We start from the raw sequence: 20,987 nt of genomic DNA on the forward strand, positions 1-20,987 counted from the left end.
AAAGGCACTATGGGCCAAGCTCAGTGGTCTCCCTCTTCACGTCCCCCACATTTAGGGTGAGGGTAGAGAAGGAGACAGAGATGTCCTGGAGACATCAAGTACAGGATATACTGAAGCTAAAAGCAGTGGTAGGTGAAAATTTTAATTACCAAAATCTAAAAGAGCCTGACACATCAAATGCATTTTGTATCTGATTTTTAAGAGGAATGGATGTTTTTAAAGTAGCCTTCCCAGCACTGTGTCTTGCGCACCAGAGGTAATCAGAGAATTAATGATTAAATGAAGAATGGCTGAAGATCAGGAGGTAGTGGCCACAGGAACAGTCTTGTGCTGCCTCCTCCAAGTGCCAGATGGAGGAATTGGGAGTGCACCATTTTGTGTTCATTGCATAAGTCACAGGAAAAGAGAAGGATGATTTCTTGTACTTTGCTGCATTAGCACCTGAATTCATATGTCTGTCACTTCTTTTTTTTTTCCTCTTATAATTAAAAGTGTATTTAATAATTTTAAGAGCTTGAGAAAATGCAGATTTATGAAAAGAGAAAATAAAAACTACTTCCAACCCTACTACCCAGTCATAACCACTGTTAATGCCTTGTGTATATTCTTTAGATCTTTCTATGCAAATATAAAATGAATACAAATATAAATATTTATAAAAATAAAACATTCTATACATGCTATTTTGTAAAGATTTTTTTAAATTTGTTTTACAGAGAGAGAGAGAAAGCTTGAGCAAGAGAGGCAGAGGGAGAGGGAGAAAGACTCTCAGGCAGACTCCATGTTGAGCACGGAGCTGGAGACCGGGCTTGATTTCATGACCCTTAGATCACAACCTGAGCCAAAGCCAAGAGTGGGCCGCCTAACCGACTGAGCCACCAGGGAACCCTCTACATGCTATTTTATAAATGTTATTTTATAATCTGGCTCCCCCTAACTGTGAATATATATATATGTATATATATATACACATATATATATGTCTAGATCACTGGATGTGTATTAATAATACCCATTGTATAGCCATACCATAATTTACATACCTAATTTCAGGTCAGCTAATTGTTATTTAAATAAAAGATGATTATATGGGTGCCTGGTGGCTCAGTTGGTTAAGCATTTGCCTTCGAGTCAGGTCATGATCTCAGGGTCCTGGGATTGAACCCTCCATTGGGCTCCCTCTTAGCTGGGAGCCTGCTTCTCCTTCTCCCTCTGCTGCTCCCTGTTTGTGCTCTCTCTCACTCTCTGTCAAATAAATAAATAAACTCTTAAAAAAAAAGACAATTACAGAAAGAGTTTCTGATAATGGGGCTATTTTTACATTCAGAAGGTGACAGCAATTATTATTACTATTATTATTTTTAAAGATTTTATTTACTTATTTGAGAGAGAAAGAGAGGGAATGGCAGAGGGAGAAGGAGAGAGAGAAATAGACTCCCCACTGAGTTGGGAGGGAGCTCACGTGGTGCTCCACCTGAGGACCCTGAGATGACCTGAGCTGAAGTCAGACGCTTAAGCAACTGAGCCACCCAGATGATTGAGAGCAATTATTTTTAAGTAATAAATTTTTAAAGGATGAATTTTGTTGACAGAAGTATAACGAATGCCTCCTTCAATCTTTATCTCGGTAATAAACATTAAGAATAAGAAATAAGAGGGGCGCCTGGGTGGCTCAATGGGTTGAAGGCTCAGGTCATGATCCCAGGGTCCTGGGATCGAGCCCCGCCTGCATCGGGCTCTCTGCGCACAGCGGGGAGCCTGCTTCCCCCCCCCCCCCCCCCCCCCCGCCTCTCTGCCTGCTTGTGATCTTTGTCTGTCAAATAAATTTAAAAAATTGAAAAAAAGAATAAGAAATAAGAAACATAAGTTTCTTTTTTTTCTGTCCTCTTTCTCTTTTTCTCTATTAAAAATGACACCATAAAGAACATTCTTGGGCCCTCATTTGATTACTTTCTTAGCAAAAATTTCTACAAGTGAAGTTTTTGAGTCAAAATTGCCTATTTTTGAGGTACTAATGAGTATTACTACATTGCCCCCCCAAAAGGTAGCTTGGCTGGCTCTCTTGCTCCCCATCCCTCCACCGGTGCAGTCAGGCTAAGAACTCTCCTTATTTTTCATATATTTATTGGCTGTTGTTTTTCTTCTTGTGTTAATCACGTCCTCATTTAGTTTGGTCCATTTTCCCATTTTTATTGAGGTTTTCACCAGCTTTTTATTGATTTATATGAGAGTTTCATATATTGTACATTAGCTTGGGAGTACCTGGTTAGTCTACAATACTGAATTTTTCAGGCCAGAGACATGCTACCTTTTTTTTTTTTTTTTTTTTTAATTCATCTCTCTTTTTTCCCACCTCTGCAAAGCTGTATGTTTTTCTTCATAAACTTCCTGTGTATTTCTGGTTGAGTTTCTTCTCAGAATTACATTTTCTCTATGACTTATGAATACAAATTTTTCCCATTATATTTTCTAAATTGTTACTGCTGAATTTTGGGAAGTTCCTAATCTTGTAATTAGCTGTTCTGTAAGGATTTCATTAGAATTACATTGAATTTAGGTTTGCTCCTAGGAGATGTATATTCTGTGTAAGCAGGTTGTTTACATTCCCAAAACACTGCTTTTGATCCCTTTTTTGGGTTGGTGAGTTGATGAAAGCATTTGGTTTGGGGGGTGCGAAGGCAATTTAACAGCTTAAGTAATCGTTTTTTAGGAGCAAAACGGAGAGTCAAAACAGATAGTCAAACCAAGTAAAACCAGCAACTTCAGTTTTCTGGGTTCTGCTGTAAGGGGCAGGAGAGCCGAGCCACACTTGTCCAAGCAAAAAGGGAAGTATTGTATCACAAGAGCTGGACAGTGCTGGGGAGTCCTGACTTGAGGCATGCCCTTGATTCTGGGACTGAAACCCTTTCACCGGGTTGCTCCCCTTGGCTGTACTTCTCTGGGTTGGTGTGCGTCTCAAATAGGCTCTTTTTAATGGTCATAAGTTGGCTGCCAGTGCCCTACTATGTATCTCTCCAGGTGAAAATCCAGCCAAGCATTGTCCTGGAGTTCCTAGGGAAGGTCCTGGCAATCTGAGACTTGGGTTGCTCAGCCCTTCCCTGGTCACTGGCCCCACTCATGGAGCCTGAGGGTGGAAGACCGCTTCCCTCCTAGCTTGTGCGCAGAGAAGGGAAGCATGATCCCTTCAAACGCTCGTTCAAATGTAGTCCTGGACCAGGAGAATCAGCATCCCCTTTGAACAGCATCACCTATGAACTGGTTAGAAATGCAAATTGTCGGGCCCCACTCAGGGCCTTTGAGGGTAGGCCCAGTGATCTGGAGGTCAGCAGGCCCCTCTAGGCCATTCTGATTCAGCATAAATTTGAGAGCCACTGTGCTAAAAGCCAGATGAGGTTACTATTGCCTTAAGAAGGAGGACAGTAGCTGCTGGGACGTCTTACACCATATTAACGCTGAAAATAATGACAAGATAGGAGTTTGAATGGGGAAAGAAATGTGACTCTATAAGTACACGGTTTAAAGGAGCACTTGTATCAAATTCTTTAGGAAATATGTTAACTAAAAATCACTCTTACAGTTTTTTGAATGAGAAAATAATGTCATTGCATGAAACTTATTTTCATGTCGTCTAGTTTGCTCAGAAGAATTAGTGCTAATGACACTGGGTCAGGTAGTGGTTGTCCTTCACTGATCGCCTGTTGTGCACTAGGCACTTCCTGGACAGCTTTCCTTTACTCCTGCGGCTTGGTGTTCACATGCGCAAATGGGCCCCAACACGGTAGGGGCCTGGATGGTGGAAGAACCAGCTGGGAATTCAGGTCTGTGTGATTTTGAAGGCAGTGCACTTCCTCTTTCATCTTACCACAGATCTGCTAAATCTCAAGGGAGGTGGTACTATTTTTCGCAAGGCTCTCTTCATCATTACGTTCTGCGCATTTGACGGCTATCACCTTTCTGTTGAGTTTTTAAAAATTGTAAAAGTGGAAAATTGGGTCTTTAGTTTGACCTATCTGGGCTTCTGCCATTTGCAAAATTATTTCTGTTTCTATGTTGCACTTAGTGTTTAATCTATCTTTCTTTCTTTCTTTCTTTCGTTCAGAACTCACTGATTGCCAGTGTAATTAAAATGTGATTAGGCTGTGATTACTCAAAAGCTGCTCTGGCTTCTCAGCCACATCACTGTAATGGCTCCGAGAGCTTCTAGGGCAGCAGAGATTTTCCAGGAAGGGGAGCAGAGAGACATTTCGTTTTTGTAATGGTGGGGCTCCTAATGCACCAGGCTCCCTGAGGAATGCAGCAGGAATGGGATCCACAGAGCAGGAGGGTGCAGCTCCATGGGAGCTAAACACCAGTGGTTTACTTGAGGGCAAAGTCTCCTAATGCACTTGAGGTCCAATGCTCATCCCACTTCAGCACCTGTTTGTAATTCCTATGGGTTTTTCCTTTTTCTTTCCCCCCACAATGGTGTTATCAGAAGTAAAGAGGAAGTCACTCTGAAATAAGCTAATTTATACTAAAGTATGAGTGACTGAGAACTAGGAAGCATGGAGGCAATTGTTTGATATTTGGAGTTTTAGGTGGTATAATAAAGAGAAGTCAAAGGGTTTTGGTAATTTTGAGCTGTGTGGGGTTGGGGAGGCAATTTGTGGGGTTGGGGAGGCAAGGACAAGGATTCTGTCCTTGTCAGCTGCCTGAAGCTGTTATTGATTTACCCAAATGCTCCTTTTGCTCTTTTTTGAGGGTATTCTGAAGTTTTCTGAAAGCTCCAAACCCAGATCCATCCATTTCTCTCTCCCTACCTCCCACTGGTCTTTTCTCAGAGCAGGGACAAGGGAAATCAAGCTGTTCTGGGTAGAAATTATTTGCAGATTGAAGGTGTTTGTGAGTTAAACGTTAGTAAATTAAGAATGATATTTTCCCCTCCGTTGTACAGAGGGAATTAGAGGTGGGTAATGGAACAGATTATTGAAGTTAGGAAGATTCAGTTGGAAAACTCAGTTTGGGTTTCTCACCAGAAGGCTGTGGAGCCCCTGGGGTTTTGGGGGTCATTTCAGGGAGTCTTTTGGTGTTTGTGTATTCTGTGCACTCTCTCCAGACTGACTAAATAATGTCACACCCTTATGAGATACTACTACTTTTCAAATATACATAGATGCTATAGGGTTTATAAAATATAAATTAATTGAACTGCATTCCAGAATCTAGAGCTGCTGTGGGTCATTATTTGTTGTCAAACTATAATTTTCAAGAAGGCAAAATCATGATTCTCAGGTACATCTAAACTGAGCACAAATCACAGATTTTCTTCAACTCGTTAATTAATGAGGGAACCACCTAGCTGTGGTTATTACCGGTTCAAAGCATCTGAGAAGCTAGGATAATCAAAGATAATTTGATTGCTGAGTTAAATATAAAATTAGTGTCTCCAGATTATAAATCCTTGAAGTTACATGTTCTACTGGACAGAAATTTTTCTACCTTTACTAAACAAAAATCTGTAAGTTAATGAGTAACTTGACTAATTCTGGTATCTTTAATCAGTAGTAAGCAGTGAGGGTGCCTAGGTAGCTCAGTTGGTTATCTGCCTTCAGCTCAGGTCATGACCCCAGAGTCCTAGGATCCAGTCCCACATCGAGTTCTCTACCAGGTGGGGATTCTTCTTCTCCCTCTGCCCCTCCTCCCCTGCCCTGCTCCTGTTCATGCCCCCCGCCTTGCGCATGCAAAAAATAAATCAAATGTTAAAAAAAAATAGTAAACAGTGAGATGAACTTTCATCCTCTAGACCAGGGGCCAGCATACCTTTCCTCTAAAGGACCAGATATTAATAATGTTTCAGGCTCTGTGGGCCATAGTCATGTCATGACATATTTTTGTCCCTCTCCTCCTCCCCTTTCTCCTGGGTGGTACAAAAGTAGGCTATGGGCTGGATTTGGCTTATGAGTCATTGCAGTATGCTGGCCCCTACCCTAGACAGTCCTTGGGTGGCCATTGGACATGAAAGGACAGGCTGCCTGCCTCTTCTGTTTTCCAAGTGTCACATTCGTTTTCTGAAGGTACTTTTTCAAAGAGTAAAATCAGAGCACCATTGCTGTTTTGTTGGGTAGGGGTAGGGGTGGTAAAATTCTGATATGAAAAAATTCTGCATATTAGAAAGGTTGGAACCATTTTCCTATGTTCAAAGAAGGACTCGTTTTGTTGGGAGAGGGAAAGGGGGAAAGTTGCTAGTTTCAGACTATGTTTAATTCTCGCTTTGTAGAGGGACATGGTGGTTTAGGCAATGTTGTCTAACTTTTCTATGCAGGTCAGCATTTTAAAAATGATTTGAGGGGCCCCTGGGTGGTGCATTTGGTGGTTTCTGACTCTTGGTTTTGGCCCAGGTGATGGTCTCAGGGTCAGATGCTCTTGGCCAGTGTCAGGCTCCTGTCTGCTTCTGCTTGAGACTTTCTCTCCTCCCTCTGCCCCTCTACCCTGTGCTCACACGCTTTCTCTCTCTTAAAATAAAGAAATAAAATCTTTTAAAAAAGTGATTTGCCTTGACTCAAACTGTCTTTTCTATCTACGTGAAAAGGGGTCTGCACATCTTTTGGGAGTGTGTACACTGATGCTGTTTTTTTAGAAGGGGCCCTCTGAGAACTTGGAGAAGAATCAGTAGTAGCTTGTCTGTTAGGTTTATTCACCTTCGTGTTCTCTTTGGAAGCAAATACTAATTGAGATTTCTTACCTGTTGAGTTTTTGCAAATGTGTTGAGAGAGATGCTCTCTTTTGCTGTCAGTTCCAGCAGGAGATCTTGAGTAATGCATGGGGTGGTTGCTTGTATTGATAAACATGGTTAATTTTAATTTAGGACCAAGATTTATGCTAATCTTTTCCCTCTTTAATTCATTTTTATGATTATGAGTATACACTGAATTGTTTTTAACCAAAGAGAGGAGAAATGCCTCGGGGGGGCTTACTGACATGTTTGGGCATGTGGACTGTATGGATCTGTCCCTTTCTTTGTCTACTTGTTTTGTCAACCCATTGGCTGTGTTGGTATCCAAGCAGTGTGTCATTGTACGACCTGGCTTGACATGGACATTGCTCATTAAAGAGTCTGTTCAGTTAGCTAAGTCATTGTTTTGGGGAACAGTGCATGGTGGAGGGAAGCCTTGGTTGAGGTGTCATGTCCCTTATTTCATGAAAATTCTAAGAGAGCAGCTTCATTTCGGGAGACCAATACTGTATCTCAAGCTGAAGAATTGGGCTGTGATACAGATGATTCCAGAAGAGTTTTAAAAACCAACCAGGGCCAAGCAACCTGAAAAGTTCTCTGCCTGCACTCTCCCTCGCTTACTGGGTAGGGCAGGTTCTTAGTGTTAGGAGACAACAGGGAGGGCAGACCAGAATAGGGTTCCTGGTAACTATCTCAGAAACAAAATGCCAGGCAAAACGATTGTCATTCACAGTTGTTTTTGCCTAGATTCTGGTTTTGAACTTGGGTTTGTTTGTTTTTTGTCATCAATTGGTATGACAGCAACAAAAACTTAATGATGGGAAAAACAATCCCCTCTAAGTCATATCTTTCTTTTCTTTTTTTAAAGATTTTATTCATTCATTTGACAGAGAAAGACACAGTGAGAGAGGGAACACAAGCAGGGGGAGTGGGAGAGGGAGAAGCAGGCTTCCCACCAAGCAGGGAGCCCAATGTGGGGCTCGATCCCAGGACCCTGGGATCATGACCCAAGCTGAAGGCAGATGCTCAATGACTGAGGCACCTAGATGCCCTGAGTCATTTCTTTTTTTTAATAATTATTTTACTAACTTTAACTTTATACTTTGGTAGGTGGTTTATAAAATATATACAATGTAAGATATAAAAACACAGGAAGAAATGGAGTGAACAGAACTATTCTCTAATTCACACATTTATTTATATATTCAGCAAATACTTATGACATGCCTGTTGCATGCTGAGCCACCATTTTCTGTGCCAAGAACATTTCAGTAAACATAACAGACCAACTTCCTATTCTTATGGAGCTATATTCTAGCCAGAGATAAAGGGGATAGACAATAAATAAATGCACAGGTGGGTTTGGACATGGCAGGAGTTACTTCATGTTATCAGTCAATAATAAAGCAAGGTTGGGGGGAGGTTAGGGGTCAAGGTGGGAGTGGAAGGGAGAGTTGTTCTTTTGTAACTTGGTACAGGAAGACCTCTCTGAGGTGACATTTCATCCACGACCTCAGTGAAGTGAGGGGTAAGTCTTACGACATCTGAAAGAAGAGTTTCAAAGAGGGAACAATGAATGTAGAGGCTTGAAGGCCAGAACACGCTGGGTGTGTTTGAGGAACAGCCAGGAGGCAGGAGTAGCAGGGGTGCAGTGAAGGAGAAAGTGGGAGTAGCTGAGGTGGAGTGAGAAGTAAAGAGGGAGTAGCTGAGGTGGAGTGAGAGGGAAAGAGGGAGTAGCTGGGGTGGAGTGAAGGGGAAGCAGGAGTAGCTGGGGTGAAATGAGGGGGGATTTGGGAGGAGGTGGGCTTCATAGATCTTTGTAAAAGGAAGAGTTTACTCTGAGATACAGGATGAGGTATAATTTGACTTCTATTTAAACGCCACTGTGACAGCCATACTGAGAATAGTCAGTAGAGGGGAAGGAAGGAAGCAGAAAGCCCAGATAAGGGGGTGTTGTAAAAATTCAGTGATGATCGTAACTAGGATCACACATTACTAGTGGAGGTGGTAAGAAGAGATTGGATTCTGGATATATTTTGAAGGAAATGTTGACAGGATTGGCTGATGGATTGGATGTGTGTAAAGAGCATGAAAAAACCTGAAATTGTTGTAACTTGCATGTCAACTATACTTAAAAAATGTATCAGAAAGGGAAAAAAAAAAAAAGATGTATGTGAGAGAGAAGCCAAGATTGTGTCCTGCATGGAAGAATGGAATCCCCATTAACTGAGATAGATGAGTAGAGAATGCCCAGCAAACTGGAAATGAAAGGGAGCTTCCTCCACTGGACAGCATCTACAAAACACCCACAGCTCATATCATGCGGAATGGTGACAGACTAAATGCTTTTCCCAAAAGACCAGGAACAAGACAGGGATGTCCACTCTCTCCATTTCATTCTTTCTTTCCTTTTCTTCTTTTCTTTCCCTCTTCTCTTCCTTCCCTTCCTTCCCTCCTTCTCTCTCTCTCTCTCTCTTTCTTTCTTAGGGAAGGGGGCAAGGGGCAGAAGGAGAGGGAGAATCTCAAGAAGACTCCCTACTGAGCACAGAGCCTCATGTGGGGCTCCATCACAGGACCCTGAGATCATGACCTGACCTGATATCAAGAGTCAGATGCTTAACTGACTGAGCCACCCAGCCACCCCCACTCTTGTCATTTCTATTTTTCTTGTAACAGTACCTTCTAGCCAAGGCAATTAGGCAAGAAAATGAAATAAAGGGCATCCAGGTTAGCAAGGAAGAAGTATAACTTATCTCTTTCTGCAGATGTTACAATTTTGTATATAGAAAATCCTAAGGAATCTACTAGAAACTATTAGAACTAATAAGTGGGTATAGCAAGATTGTAAGAAACAAGATTAATATACAAAATTCAATTTTATTTCTGTGCATTAGCAAAGAACATTCAGGAAATTAAAAAAATCATTCCATTTACTATCATGAGACTAGATGAGATCACCCAAAGAGAGCGAAAAAAATCAGCGTAGAGAAAAGAAAACGTCTGTGGTCTGAGCTCCAGGTCATCAGTGTTTAAAGGTCAGGGAGGTGAGGAGGAGCCAATGAGTCAGCTAGAGAACCAAGAGACCGTCATGGGCTGGGGGCAAATACTTGAGGAAGAAGGAGGTGATTAGCAGTGTGTGGTGTGGTGAGGGAGGGTAGGTGGGGACTCGCCATTGAGTAAGTAGAAGAACCTGGGTGAACAGCAAGGGAAACAAGGAATGAGTGAGAGAGGCTTGAGGGAAAGGGTCTGTCCAGAAACAATACTTTGGAAAATGGAATAAAAATAGAGCACTAGAAAAATGAATATGTGAGCCCATTTTTTCCTTATTAGATTTCACAAACACACTATTATGAAAGTTTGCAAGAAGGTGCTCAGTTTCTATACCTGTCTTGTCATAGCCTGTAAGAGTTTGCAGAGTGGACTGGTACCCACTCTGTGGGTCCATGGAATCCACTCTGTGTTGCGTGGGTCTAACCCAGGCAAGGGGAGCCTGAGCTGAAATTAATCAGGAATGGATATGTACCGAATTCTCTGATAGACAGCAGGAGGCACTTGTTAGAGAATAAACATTGGTCTTGCACTCAAAGGCTATATATTTCCCTGTTCAGAAAGAACAAAGTCTGAATTTTGGTCCCATATAGTTTATTGTGAGCAAGTCAGAAACCACAGGAAGCCTATTCTGAAGCGTTATCCCTTTCTATAAATGACAACAGTTATCTGCTGTCTTCCTCATAATACTGACATTTGTATGGTATTTTAGTCTGAATTGCTCATTTACGCTTTATACAACCCTGCGAAGTGGGTGGATTTTTCGTCTCAGTGAAGAAATGGACTCGGAGAGAGGAAACAGCTCCTCCATCCTCATGCTGCTTAAAAATGATAGAGCCGGGACTGCCCCTTTAGACCATGAGCTTGCCACCATACTCGACTGTGGGATTTTGAATTCTCTTCCAGATAGGAATTAAATGCCGGCTGTGCTTGGATAGTTTATGTCCTGTGTTATTATGAATTTGCAGGTTGAAGTTGGTGAGTATGTGTGGATGTGTATTCTCAGTATAGCAAGGTAAAGAGACTGCCTTTCAATGTAAGCAGTTGCTGGGTTGCACCATTGTTGCCTTTCATTTCTGATCAGAAGTGCTCTTGGTTTCTAGAAATGCTGCCTTGTAACAGAGTTGTTTCCTCTTTCATAGTGTATGAATTATTTGCATTCATCAGTCACATGGGAACATCTACAATGAGTGGCCATTATGTTTGCCATATTAAAAAGGAAGGAAGGTAAGTCATTTTTAGAAAATCGATGATATCTATGTTTTATTGAGCATCTACATATGCTAGGCTCTCAGTGAGGTGTTGCACATATCCCATTGGTTCTCACGATGGTTTTGTAAGGATTTACTCTCAAAGCCATTTTATACATTAAGACCCTGAGGCTCAGAGAAGCTGAGTAGCGGTAACTTAGCCCGGAAGTAGCCATGTCAGAGCTGGCATTCAAAGCCACTCCCAACCATCTTACCAAAGTGACTTCCCAAAATAAAGATGCATCCTGCAGCAGAATGTGTGTGTGTTTGGGACCTCCATAGGATTGCCAGTTTTAGCCCACAAAACAAAAAAATCAGGCGCCCTGTTAAATTTGAATTTCATATAAACAATGAATAACTTTTTAGTATAAACATGTCTTAAATATTCCCTGTGATGTATTTATACAAAAACTTATTTAATGTTACTTCCCTGCCATATAAACTTGACTGGGTATCCTGTGTTTTATCTGGCTTCCTTACACATCCATTCTTTTGCCCTATTGTGGTCTTGCAGTAGGTGTCTTGGGTCTGTAGGTAGAATCGCTGGATGTGTGGTGAGCCGGGAATGAGCCATTTACAGGATGTAAGGCTGCTGCTCTCTTCAGAAGAAGAAGAGAGGAAGAGGGATCTAGCCCCACTGAGCCCTCTGGTTTCTCTTCTGTGAGCTCCTCTCTGAGCAGCCTGAGGCTGGAGAAACCTAGAAACTTGCCGGATGCCGGAGAAACCTAGAAACTTGCCCTGTCCTGGTGGGACATTGACTTCTCACGCCATGCCACACACTGTGGGAGACACTGGTTCCCACCGTGGACTTAAGTTGTGCTCCCTTTTGGTGTGTCTTTTAGTGTTGTCTTAACTTGATTAATGAAATAGTTGAGCACAGGCTGATTGATAGTAAATTCTTTTTATTACCAAGCATGATGCTCTTTTCAAAATACTTTTCCTAAGAAAAATGCTTAATTATAATTCAAAAAGCAATAAAATTTATGGTAAGGAATTTGTAAAATTCAGAAATAGAACAAAGAATATGTCATTTGAAAACTTAAGGATAATCATTGTTTATGTTTTGATACATTTCTCTTTTATTATTTTCACTGGGAAAGGGTGTACATTTGTATACATGTATATCATACATACAAATGTACATAAGCATTTATAGCTTTTCTAAAAGCTTAAAGTACGCACACGGCACATACACTTTTTTTAACCCTGTTCCCACGTCATACTATATTATGAGTATTTTCTTACTTTACCAAATATTTTCTGAAGACATTTTAATAGTTGTGGGATGGTTCACTTGCATGGCTCTTTACTTCTTATTTTGACCTAGTTTTACACCTCAGGCTGAAATAAACACCGCCGTACGTGATTCTTTGACTTAATTTCTGAGGCCATCTATAGACTTCTACGAAAGGGATTTTGAGACCAAAGGGCTTAAAATGTTTGGCGACTCTTTTCGTAACTACCTTTTGATGGAGCTCAAGAATAAAAAAGGCAGTTACAGTTTCCCACCAGCATTCTCTCTTTTTATACAGTAGACTTGAGTTTGGTTATCTTATAACAACTTGCTGAAGTATGGCACAGTAACTTGTTTTCGGCAAAGCTTTCTGGGACTGACTGAAATCCATCGAGTTCTTCTGTCTTTTGTTTTCAGGTGGGTGATCTACAATGACCACAGAGTGTGTGCCTCAGAAAGGCCCCCCAAGGACCTGGGCTACATGTACTTTTACCACAGGGTGCCACGCTGAGCCTCAGATGCGTCAGTCGGCGAGAGGAAGCCACACGCCTTTTTAATTTGCCAAAAAAAAAAAAAAAAAAAAAAAAAAAAGCAAGCAGAAGTTGGGACAACCAGACATGAAGGAATACATGGGGTATTTATAGTTTATTTAAAGAACATCATTTGACGCTTTCTGAAATAGAACTGGGAAGAAATTTCTATTAGTGATGATACACTACTGTAGATAGTTTTTCTTTTTATAAATGTTCAAGGAGAGGATGATTTAAAAAAAAAAAAAAGTATTTATATTGCTGGTGGGGGATCTGCCACTGTCACACCAAAAAATGGGAAGTGCCGCCAGCCCTCTATTATGATTTGGGGGCCAGTGGTGTGGCCTCACCTGCCCCCCCCTCCCAGTAAATGAAAAGCCCATTTTTGTTTCATATCGAAAATCAGTAATGGGGATGGGCTTTATTTGTGACACAATTTTTTCATTATACACAATTTCTGACCTATCCATGTATAGAAGATTAGAGCATCTGCAGTGAAAGGTATTTTTAATTTAATCATATCGAAAATCATAACGTGATTGTGTGAGTGTGTGAGGGTGAGACCGTTGTCGTCAACCAGGAAATCTGTGCCGGGCTGGTTTTTAAAGGTTAAAGCAGTTGGTATTAAGCATAGCTGGGAAAAGCGAGTAACTATTTTAAAGAAACTATAACTCAGGAACAGTTTTAAAAATTGGCTCCCCGCTTAGATTTTCAGGCGTAAAAAGGGCTGAGTCGTCCCTTTAAGTGCTGTCCGAGAATTCACCGGGGTTTGTGACATTTGGTGAAATAAGGCCAGATGCCCCCGGCAGCACAATATTGTTCTTTGCCAAACAAAGGTAGGTAAATTCTGGTTCTCAGCAGCCCTTCCCGCTAAGGCATAGTGTGTACTTTTAGTTAAAATAGCTAATCTTACCATAACATGTAACAACTCCCTGGAATCAAAGTGCCCCAAATTTGTCCGTAATTTTCTTGTCCCTGCACTCTTTGCCTGCCTCCGTTTCTCCGTTTTCCTGGGGCTAGAGTCTCCTCTTGGCCCTCTCTTGGCTAATCACCTCCCAAATAGCAGTGTGATCTCGGGTGCCTTAAGGGCCTCGGGTGCAAAGAAACTTTTTAGGACATTATGAAAGACCATCTTTTCCATTTTGGTATCTTGGTATTTTTATTGCAACCTGGGATTAGATCAGAGTTTCAGATGCGATGAAAAAGTACAACAAAAGTGGTTTAACGTCTTCCTGCAGCGCTGTACTGAATTCCAAGGTCTCTGGAGTTTCTATTTCAGATTGGCCAGTCAAATGAAGAAGGATCTATTGCAATCTGCTTAACATGCATTTGATTGGTAGCAAGGATCTTTCTAGAAACTGTAGGAAAATAAAGTCGAACCAGCTGGGTAAAATGCCACACAGATGATTGATTACAACATGGTGAGCGGTGAAGAGTCAGGATTCTGGGTATGATCAGGGCCCTTCTCTGGGGAGTTCAGCTACACTGTGTGTTTGTGAGGGTTGCTGTGCCCGAGGCTCAGGGCCAAGATGTGGGTGCTGCCCCTAGATGGGCAAGTCCCTCATCTTCCCTGTGCCTCATTTTCCTTATCTGCACAAAGACACCTGCTCTCTTTTGCCCACTATACTTTGAGAATATGGTGAGATTCGATACAATGACCTGCAAAAGAGTAGCACGTCGCATGCCACGTGGGTTCTAGTAGAGTGTTCTCCCTCCTTCTCTCTTCTGATCTTTTCTTCAATTTGGGAACAAATACAATTGGCATAAGGAGGGAGCTCATGGTGCAGTAATACTCTCTTTACTCGGTTGTGGCCACTGATGTCCTCTTTTAATGTTGATTCGGATATCCTAAAACAGCCCCTCCCTGTCACATGAATCTCTGACTCCTGTAAAAAACCCCACGCTAAGCAGCCTTACAAAATCCAGTCACCTTAGGGCTGAGTGTCATGGAAGAATGACTCCAAACACATGTCAACAATGACTTGTTCTCAACACTTTTACAAAGCAAAGGCCTTCTACGGGAGTGGGGAGAGGTGGTTATTGGGGATTTGGAGTGAAATGTGGATGAAGATAGCATGTGTATTTTGAACAAAATAAAAATTTTGGTATAAAACTTTGCAAAATGGTGTAAAATCAGCATAAGACTATAGGCTAGATATTATTTAATTTCATTAACTAGAAAAATAAACTTAGCCCTTTCGATGCCTAAACATATTGTAAGAAAGTATACTATGGCTGCCTTTTTTTTCCTGCCTCACAAAACAAAGGGCTATTTCTACAAGGCAAAGTTTTGTATATGTGCTATTCTTTACTTCAGATTGAGAGTTGGGGAAAAACTAGAGCAAATAATGGGTTTCTTTCTTGCTTAAAAGTGTATTTATATGTATACCTTCATATATACAAGGTAGGTTTCCCTGGAATAAAAGTCTGGAACATACTGCTCCATTTTCACACATATGTTGACGAGATTAATTGTGACTGAAAACTGGAATAATGTGTAGATTTTGTCAACTATCAGCCTGTGAGGAGTCCTCTGTGTGAGGTGCGGTGGTATACTTGTGAAATTCTCACTGTGTGTGGGTGTATGTATGAAAGAGTGTACTTTTTTTTCCTGTAAATATCTTTTGATATCCATTTGTGTCAAATCCCAATGAATGTGTCTTTGGAAAATGTATCAAAGTTTTTATTTTGTCAATTCATCTAAATGCCCATATAACTAATTAGAAATCCAGTTTGGTTCAGATTGGGATTTTTTTTTTTTTAAGGGCAAAAAGCATGCAGAAAGGACTAGTGGAAGAATCATATTTTAATGCCACTTTACATCAACATTGCTTCAGTGTTTTGAACAGACTTGGCTGTTTTCTTTCAACTATAAGAGAATGTGCCTGCCATTTCCCTGTGCTCACTTTGGGTTGTAGAAGCCTACCCCCAGTCGCTTAAGCCTGTGACTCCCCAACATCTTTTATTTCCAAGACCAGCAAGGCCCACTGAGCTGCGCACTCACCCCGGTGCCTTGGGCCCTTTACCTCTCTGGGCTTTTTTCTTTACAGTGAATGCATTAAGTTGGATAAGCTCAGAAGTCCCTTACTGCCCTAACATCCTATTCTATTTTTATTTTCCTGCAGTTACCACGGGGGCCAGAGGCGGGGATGTGAGGGATCCCATAGGGGTCTGTTGTAATGTGTTGGTTCGTTGCAGCTCGTACACCCGAGCTTATAGAATGTGTTGTTTTTAGTGTCTGCACCTCAACCCCTCTGCCCACTTTCTTGGGTAATTATTCTACTTTTTTCCCATTCTTGAAATGCTTCACTTCTCAGTCCACGAGATACCTTGTCTCCATCCCCTTCAAAAATGAAAAACCTATTTAGAACACCTTCTGCGATGAAAGACCTCAGAACCACTTTCGGCTAAACCTGTAACATTTATAGAATATGTTCTTACTCAAATTCAGTTACAGCTAGGATCCCCAAATAAGTATGGAGAAAGTTGTCTATCACAGAAAGGATATCTTTCCTCTTGTAGGCATTGCTGTTGCTAAGTCGCATCACCTATGGAGTCCTGGGGAGGTGGCAGGTGACGAGAAGGACTAGGGGAAAGGATCAGATGAAATGTGATTGTACCTGTCACCTAGGTCATACATCCTAGGTTACAGAGTAAGATTCCGTACTCTTAAGCCGGGGTATAAGAGCACCTACCCAGTACGGTAAAGATTCCCTACTCTGTAAATGTCTTGAAAGAGATCGTATTAAACCTCTCCAGGTCTGTGCTATTTGGTGCAGTCATCAGTAGCTACGTGTGGCTCATGACCTCTTGAAATTGGGCTTGTCCAAATCGAATTTGTGCTGTTCATGTAAAAAAAACAAAAACAAAAACAAAAAAACCAAAAACACACCAGACTTTCAAGGCTTGGTACCAAAAAAAGGGAATATAAAATATTTCATCCATATTTTATGTTTTTTACATAATAATATTTTAGATAAATAAGGCATTATTAGATTTCACTTTTGATTTTTTTAAAATCTGGCTACCCAAAAATGCTGTGGCTTGCTTTGCACTTGGACAGCACTGCTCTGGACTGTAGATGGTGTGGGTTAGGCAGTGAGGTGCTCCATGTGGAAGGTCCTTCTCCCAAGCATCCAGATAGACAGAAACAGTGTACATACTTTTGCTGGAGTCAGGAGCCCTGTGAGAGACACAGAATGCCTTCTGGAAAGCAGAAGATTTCCCTGTGTCAAAACCAGTATGTTTAAGACTCTACTTAAAAAACAGAAACAAATGAACCCCAAACCTCATTCCTTCAGCTTTGCATAGAAGCTGCTAACTTTGCACTCGTTTTTCCAGCATCTTCCACATGCCAAGGATGTTGGCAACAGGAGAGTGTTGGGCATATTTGCTTCACTTTAGGCAACATTCTCTTGTGGTCTCCCCTCCCCCAGGTATTGTCTGGTCTGTTCCGAGCTGGGTGTGTTGACATACGGTGTAGATCTTGCCACTCCTGTCGGCCTTGGCAGAGGCTGAGCCTGTCGCCTGCGCCCACCTGCCCAGCAGATTTTGATGCTGGCTCCTGAAAGAGTTTGTATTTATTTTATTTTGCACTAGTCACAGTTGTTGTTAAAATATCTCAACTGTTTGGGGAGAGCATTGCCTGTGATGGAAAGAGAGATGGATGATTTATTGCTTCAGTTGTTTTAAATTAAAGGCTATTCTCACAATCTGAGGTCCCTTTACGGCTCTTTTTTCTTTTGCAAAATGCCAAGTAAACTGATTCTGCCCTTTTCAGGTTCTCATCCATCAGTGGAACAGGTAACTTGAGACAGTGACTAATTTTATTTCTTTTTAGGGTTTCTTTCTATGGGCACCAGGGCCGCCTCATTCCCATCAGTAGTGGAATGTCAGCAATGATGTAAGACGTTACTTCCTGGGGGTGGAAGGGACCGAAGTGGGGAAGAGTCTGATGTCTTTTAGACTTACTCTACTGGGTGTACAGTTGAATACTGGAGTCAGTTGGGAGCCTTCTGTGGTTCTCTGACTCAGTTTTTGGTAGCTTCCCTAATGCAGGGGCAAGCACACTCAATACTGATTGCACCAAGGGATTTCAGCATTTCCGTGGCATCATGTTTGTAGGGTGTATGAGTTTCCTGTTGCTGCTGTAACAAATGGTCATAATTTTAGTGGCTCAAAGGAGCATGTTAGGTGAGATGTCTGAAAATGGGTCTTACAGAGTTAAAACCTCAGTAGTGGCAAGGAAGCTCCATGTGAGAATCCATTCCTTGCCTTTTCCAGCTTCTGGAAGCTATTCTCCTTCTTTGGCTTGTGGTGTACTAACAACATGGACATTACTTAGTGTCTGCTTTCATTGTCATAGACCCTCTGAAAGGCTCTCCTACTCCCTCTCAAAAGGATTTTTTGATTACATGGGGTCCATCCAGATAGTCCAGAATAATCTTCCTACTTCAGGATCCTTAAATTAATCACATCTACAATGTGTTTTTTTTTGACATGTAAGGTTAATATTCACTGGGTTGGGGCATTAAGGTGTGGACATCATGGAGGAGGCATTATTTTGCCTACCATATAGGCTACGCTTATTACTACTTAAAAATGTCCATGCAATACTTAAATTTTTTAAAGGAATCAATCTACATATTTTTAAAAATCCCAGGAAAATGACCAGCATCAGCATGGTGCCATAATGTTTGGGTGAGAAGAGAAGAAGGAAATGATGAGGATGGGGGATTTCCTCTGACTCAAGAACTATAAAGTTTTTAGGACAATGTCTGCGAGTCAGCTGCTGCTTACATTCACTGGCTATGTCCCATTATGCCCAATGGAAGTGTTTACCAGTGTGTGTGTGCCCTGTTTGAACCTAAGGTCCTGCTTGTTTAATGTGGTCAGTGATAAACCATTTATAGGGGGGAAATCGAATAGGAAAGCAATGAGTTATTCTCATCCTCATGCAACCAAGTATTTAAAAACTTCCTAGGAAGAGTCTTTTGGTGAGGTAGGGGGCAGGGTGATAAAATGGCAAGAGTGGAGGCAAAGAGACTTGCCTTCAAGTCCTGTTTCTAGCCCAGACTAGTTATGTGACTTTGTTAAGCACTTAATATCCTGAAACATAATCTGGGCATCTATGCAGTAGGCATGATAAAAATGTGAAAGGAGTTATGTAAAACATCTGACAGTCTGGTGGCACAGGATATTTTTACTGTGCTAGTTTATGCCACTATTTTAACCCCATTGCACTTTGACCCTATGGAGGGAGGATTGACCCTTTGTTTCAGACTAGAATTTTTTTTTTTTTAAAGAATCAGAATTATACCAACATCAATGACTTTTTTTCCCAAAGGATTTTACTAATTTTATTAATCCAGTTTATTTTGTTAATCTATATAGCATGGTTCATCATTCAATACATATTAAACATCTATATGCCAGGCATTGTTTTTTTTTTTAATGTATCAGTAAGCAAAGTAGACATGACTCTTTGCCCTTGTTGAGTTTATTTTCTAACAGGGAAAGCTAGACACTAAACAAGGAATAAGTAGCTTATATAATATGTTAAAAGGTATTACGTGCTATGGAAAAAAGGAACAGCAGAAGGGGGGTGGGAGGTGCAGACTGTGGTACTAAATAGGGTACTCTCTGAAGGCATCATCTGGTGGTGAGATTTGAACCAAGACTTGAAGGAGGTGGAGGAATCATCTAAATGGGTATTTGGGGGAAAGATATGCCTGGCACAGGGACACACTGGAGCAGAGGCTCCAGGGTGGGGGAGCATACCTATTATGTCAGAGAAGCAGCAAGGGGACCAATGTGGTTTGAGAGAAGAAAACCAAGGGAAGAGTAGTGAGAAAGGAGTTTGGAGAGAGGCCAGATTGTCTGAGCCAGGAGGCCATTGGAAGGGCTTGACTCTAGAATGCCATCAGGAATCATTACATGGTCTTGAGCAGAGCACTAATCTGATCTGACTCAAGTTCTAGGAGGTTGGTTTTTGTCTGGAGTAGATGACAGGAGGGCAAGGATAAAAGGTCGGATAGGATGATGGCTCACATGGATGGGGTGGTAGCAGCAGAGTTAGCAAAGATGGTTAGATTCTGGATACATGTGAAAATAAAGCCAGTAGGATTTCTTGATGGGCAGGATGTGGCATGTGAGGGAGTGAGACCTCAAAATTTTTGCTCTGAGCAACTGAAGAATGTAGTTGCAATCAACAAAGATAGGGAAGGCTTGGTGGGATTGGAGGGTAGTGATGGGAAAAGATGATCACAAGTATATTTGGGGATGTGTGGAATTTAAAATGCCTATTAGACCTCCATGGTTGGTGTCGAGTGGGAAGCTGGATATATAAGTCTGGATTTTGAGAGGGAAGTCTGGACTGAAGATATAAAATTGGGAGTTGTTGGTAGCTAGATGGCATTTAAACCAGGGACTGAGTCTAATTACCAATGGAGGGAGACAAGAAAAAGAATTGGTCCAGGGACTGAGTCTCTCAATATAAGAGGTCAAGGAGAAGATGAGCCAGCAAAGGAGACTGAGAGGCGTGAATACCAACGGGGACGAAAACCAAGAGATCTGTGCCTGGAAGTGGAAGCCAAGGGAAGACGGTGTCTTAAAGAGGCAAAAATTATCAAATATCAAATAATGATGATAGGTTAAGTCAGATGAGTTGACTGCAAGATTGATCTACTTGGAGGCCATTGCAGAAGGTGAATGCAAACAACTCAGGAATTTTGCTACAAAGAGAAGGAAAGAAATGGTGGTGCCTGACAGGAAGATGTAGGGTGGAAAGATAAGAATCACTGTTTGCTCTCCCTTGAGCAGGAAGAGGTGATGGATTCTGGTGCCCAGTGGGAGCTGACTTTGGACAGGCAGGGGCTGGGGAGCCTGTCTGTGGGGACAGGAGGAAGGCAGAGACAGGAGTGCAGCTGTGGGTGTGAAGAGATGGGAGTGCTGAGAGTCTGAGAGTTCTGTCCTACCTGCTTTAATTTGCTCAGGGAAGTAAGAAGTGAGATCCTCAGCTTGGAGGGAACATGAATGGGAGAGGTAGGAAGTTTGAGGAGAGAAGAAAAAGTGTGAAATAGTGATTGAGTTGAATTCTCTCTAGACTGTTATATTTTCCTTTCTATTTTAATGAAATTAGTGTAATTGGTATCAATTCTGTAAATCTTATGAGGGAAGACTGAGTCATCAGCTTTTGGTCTTCATCAGATTTT

At 41.6% G+C, this 20,987-nt stretch overlaps 1 protein-coding gene across 1 annotated transcript in view; it reads left to right on the forward strand.

Annotated features, from left to right (window-relative positions):
• USP13 (ubiquitin specific peptidase 13) overlaps positions 1-16,663 on the forward strand; it is a 112,076-nt gene extending 95,413 nt beyond the window's left edge. Inside the window, exons 20-21 of the mRNA XM_082744387.1 lie at positions 10,903-10,987; positions 12,662-16,663. Coding sequence (XP_082600513.1) covers positions 10,903-10,987; positions 12,662-12,755 — 179 coding nt within the window. The 3' untranslated portion in view covers positions 12,756-16,663. The remainder of the gene's footprint in view (positions 1-10,902; positions 10,988-12,661) is intronic.
• The last annotated feature ends 4,324 nt before the right edge of the window (positions 16,664-20,987 follow it).

Source organism: Mustela nivalis, assembly GCF_964662115.1.
Source record: "Mustela nivalis genome assembly, chromosome: 1".
In the NCBI taxonomy this organism is placed as follows: Eukaryota; Metazoa; Chordata; class Mammalia; order Carnivora; family Mustelidae; genus Mustela; species Mustela nivalis.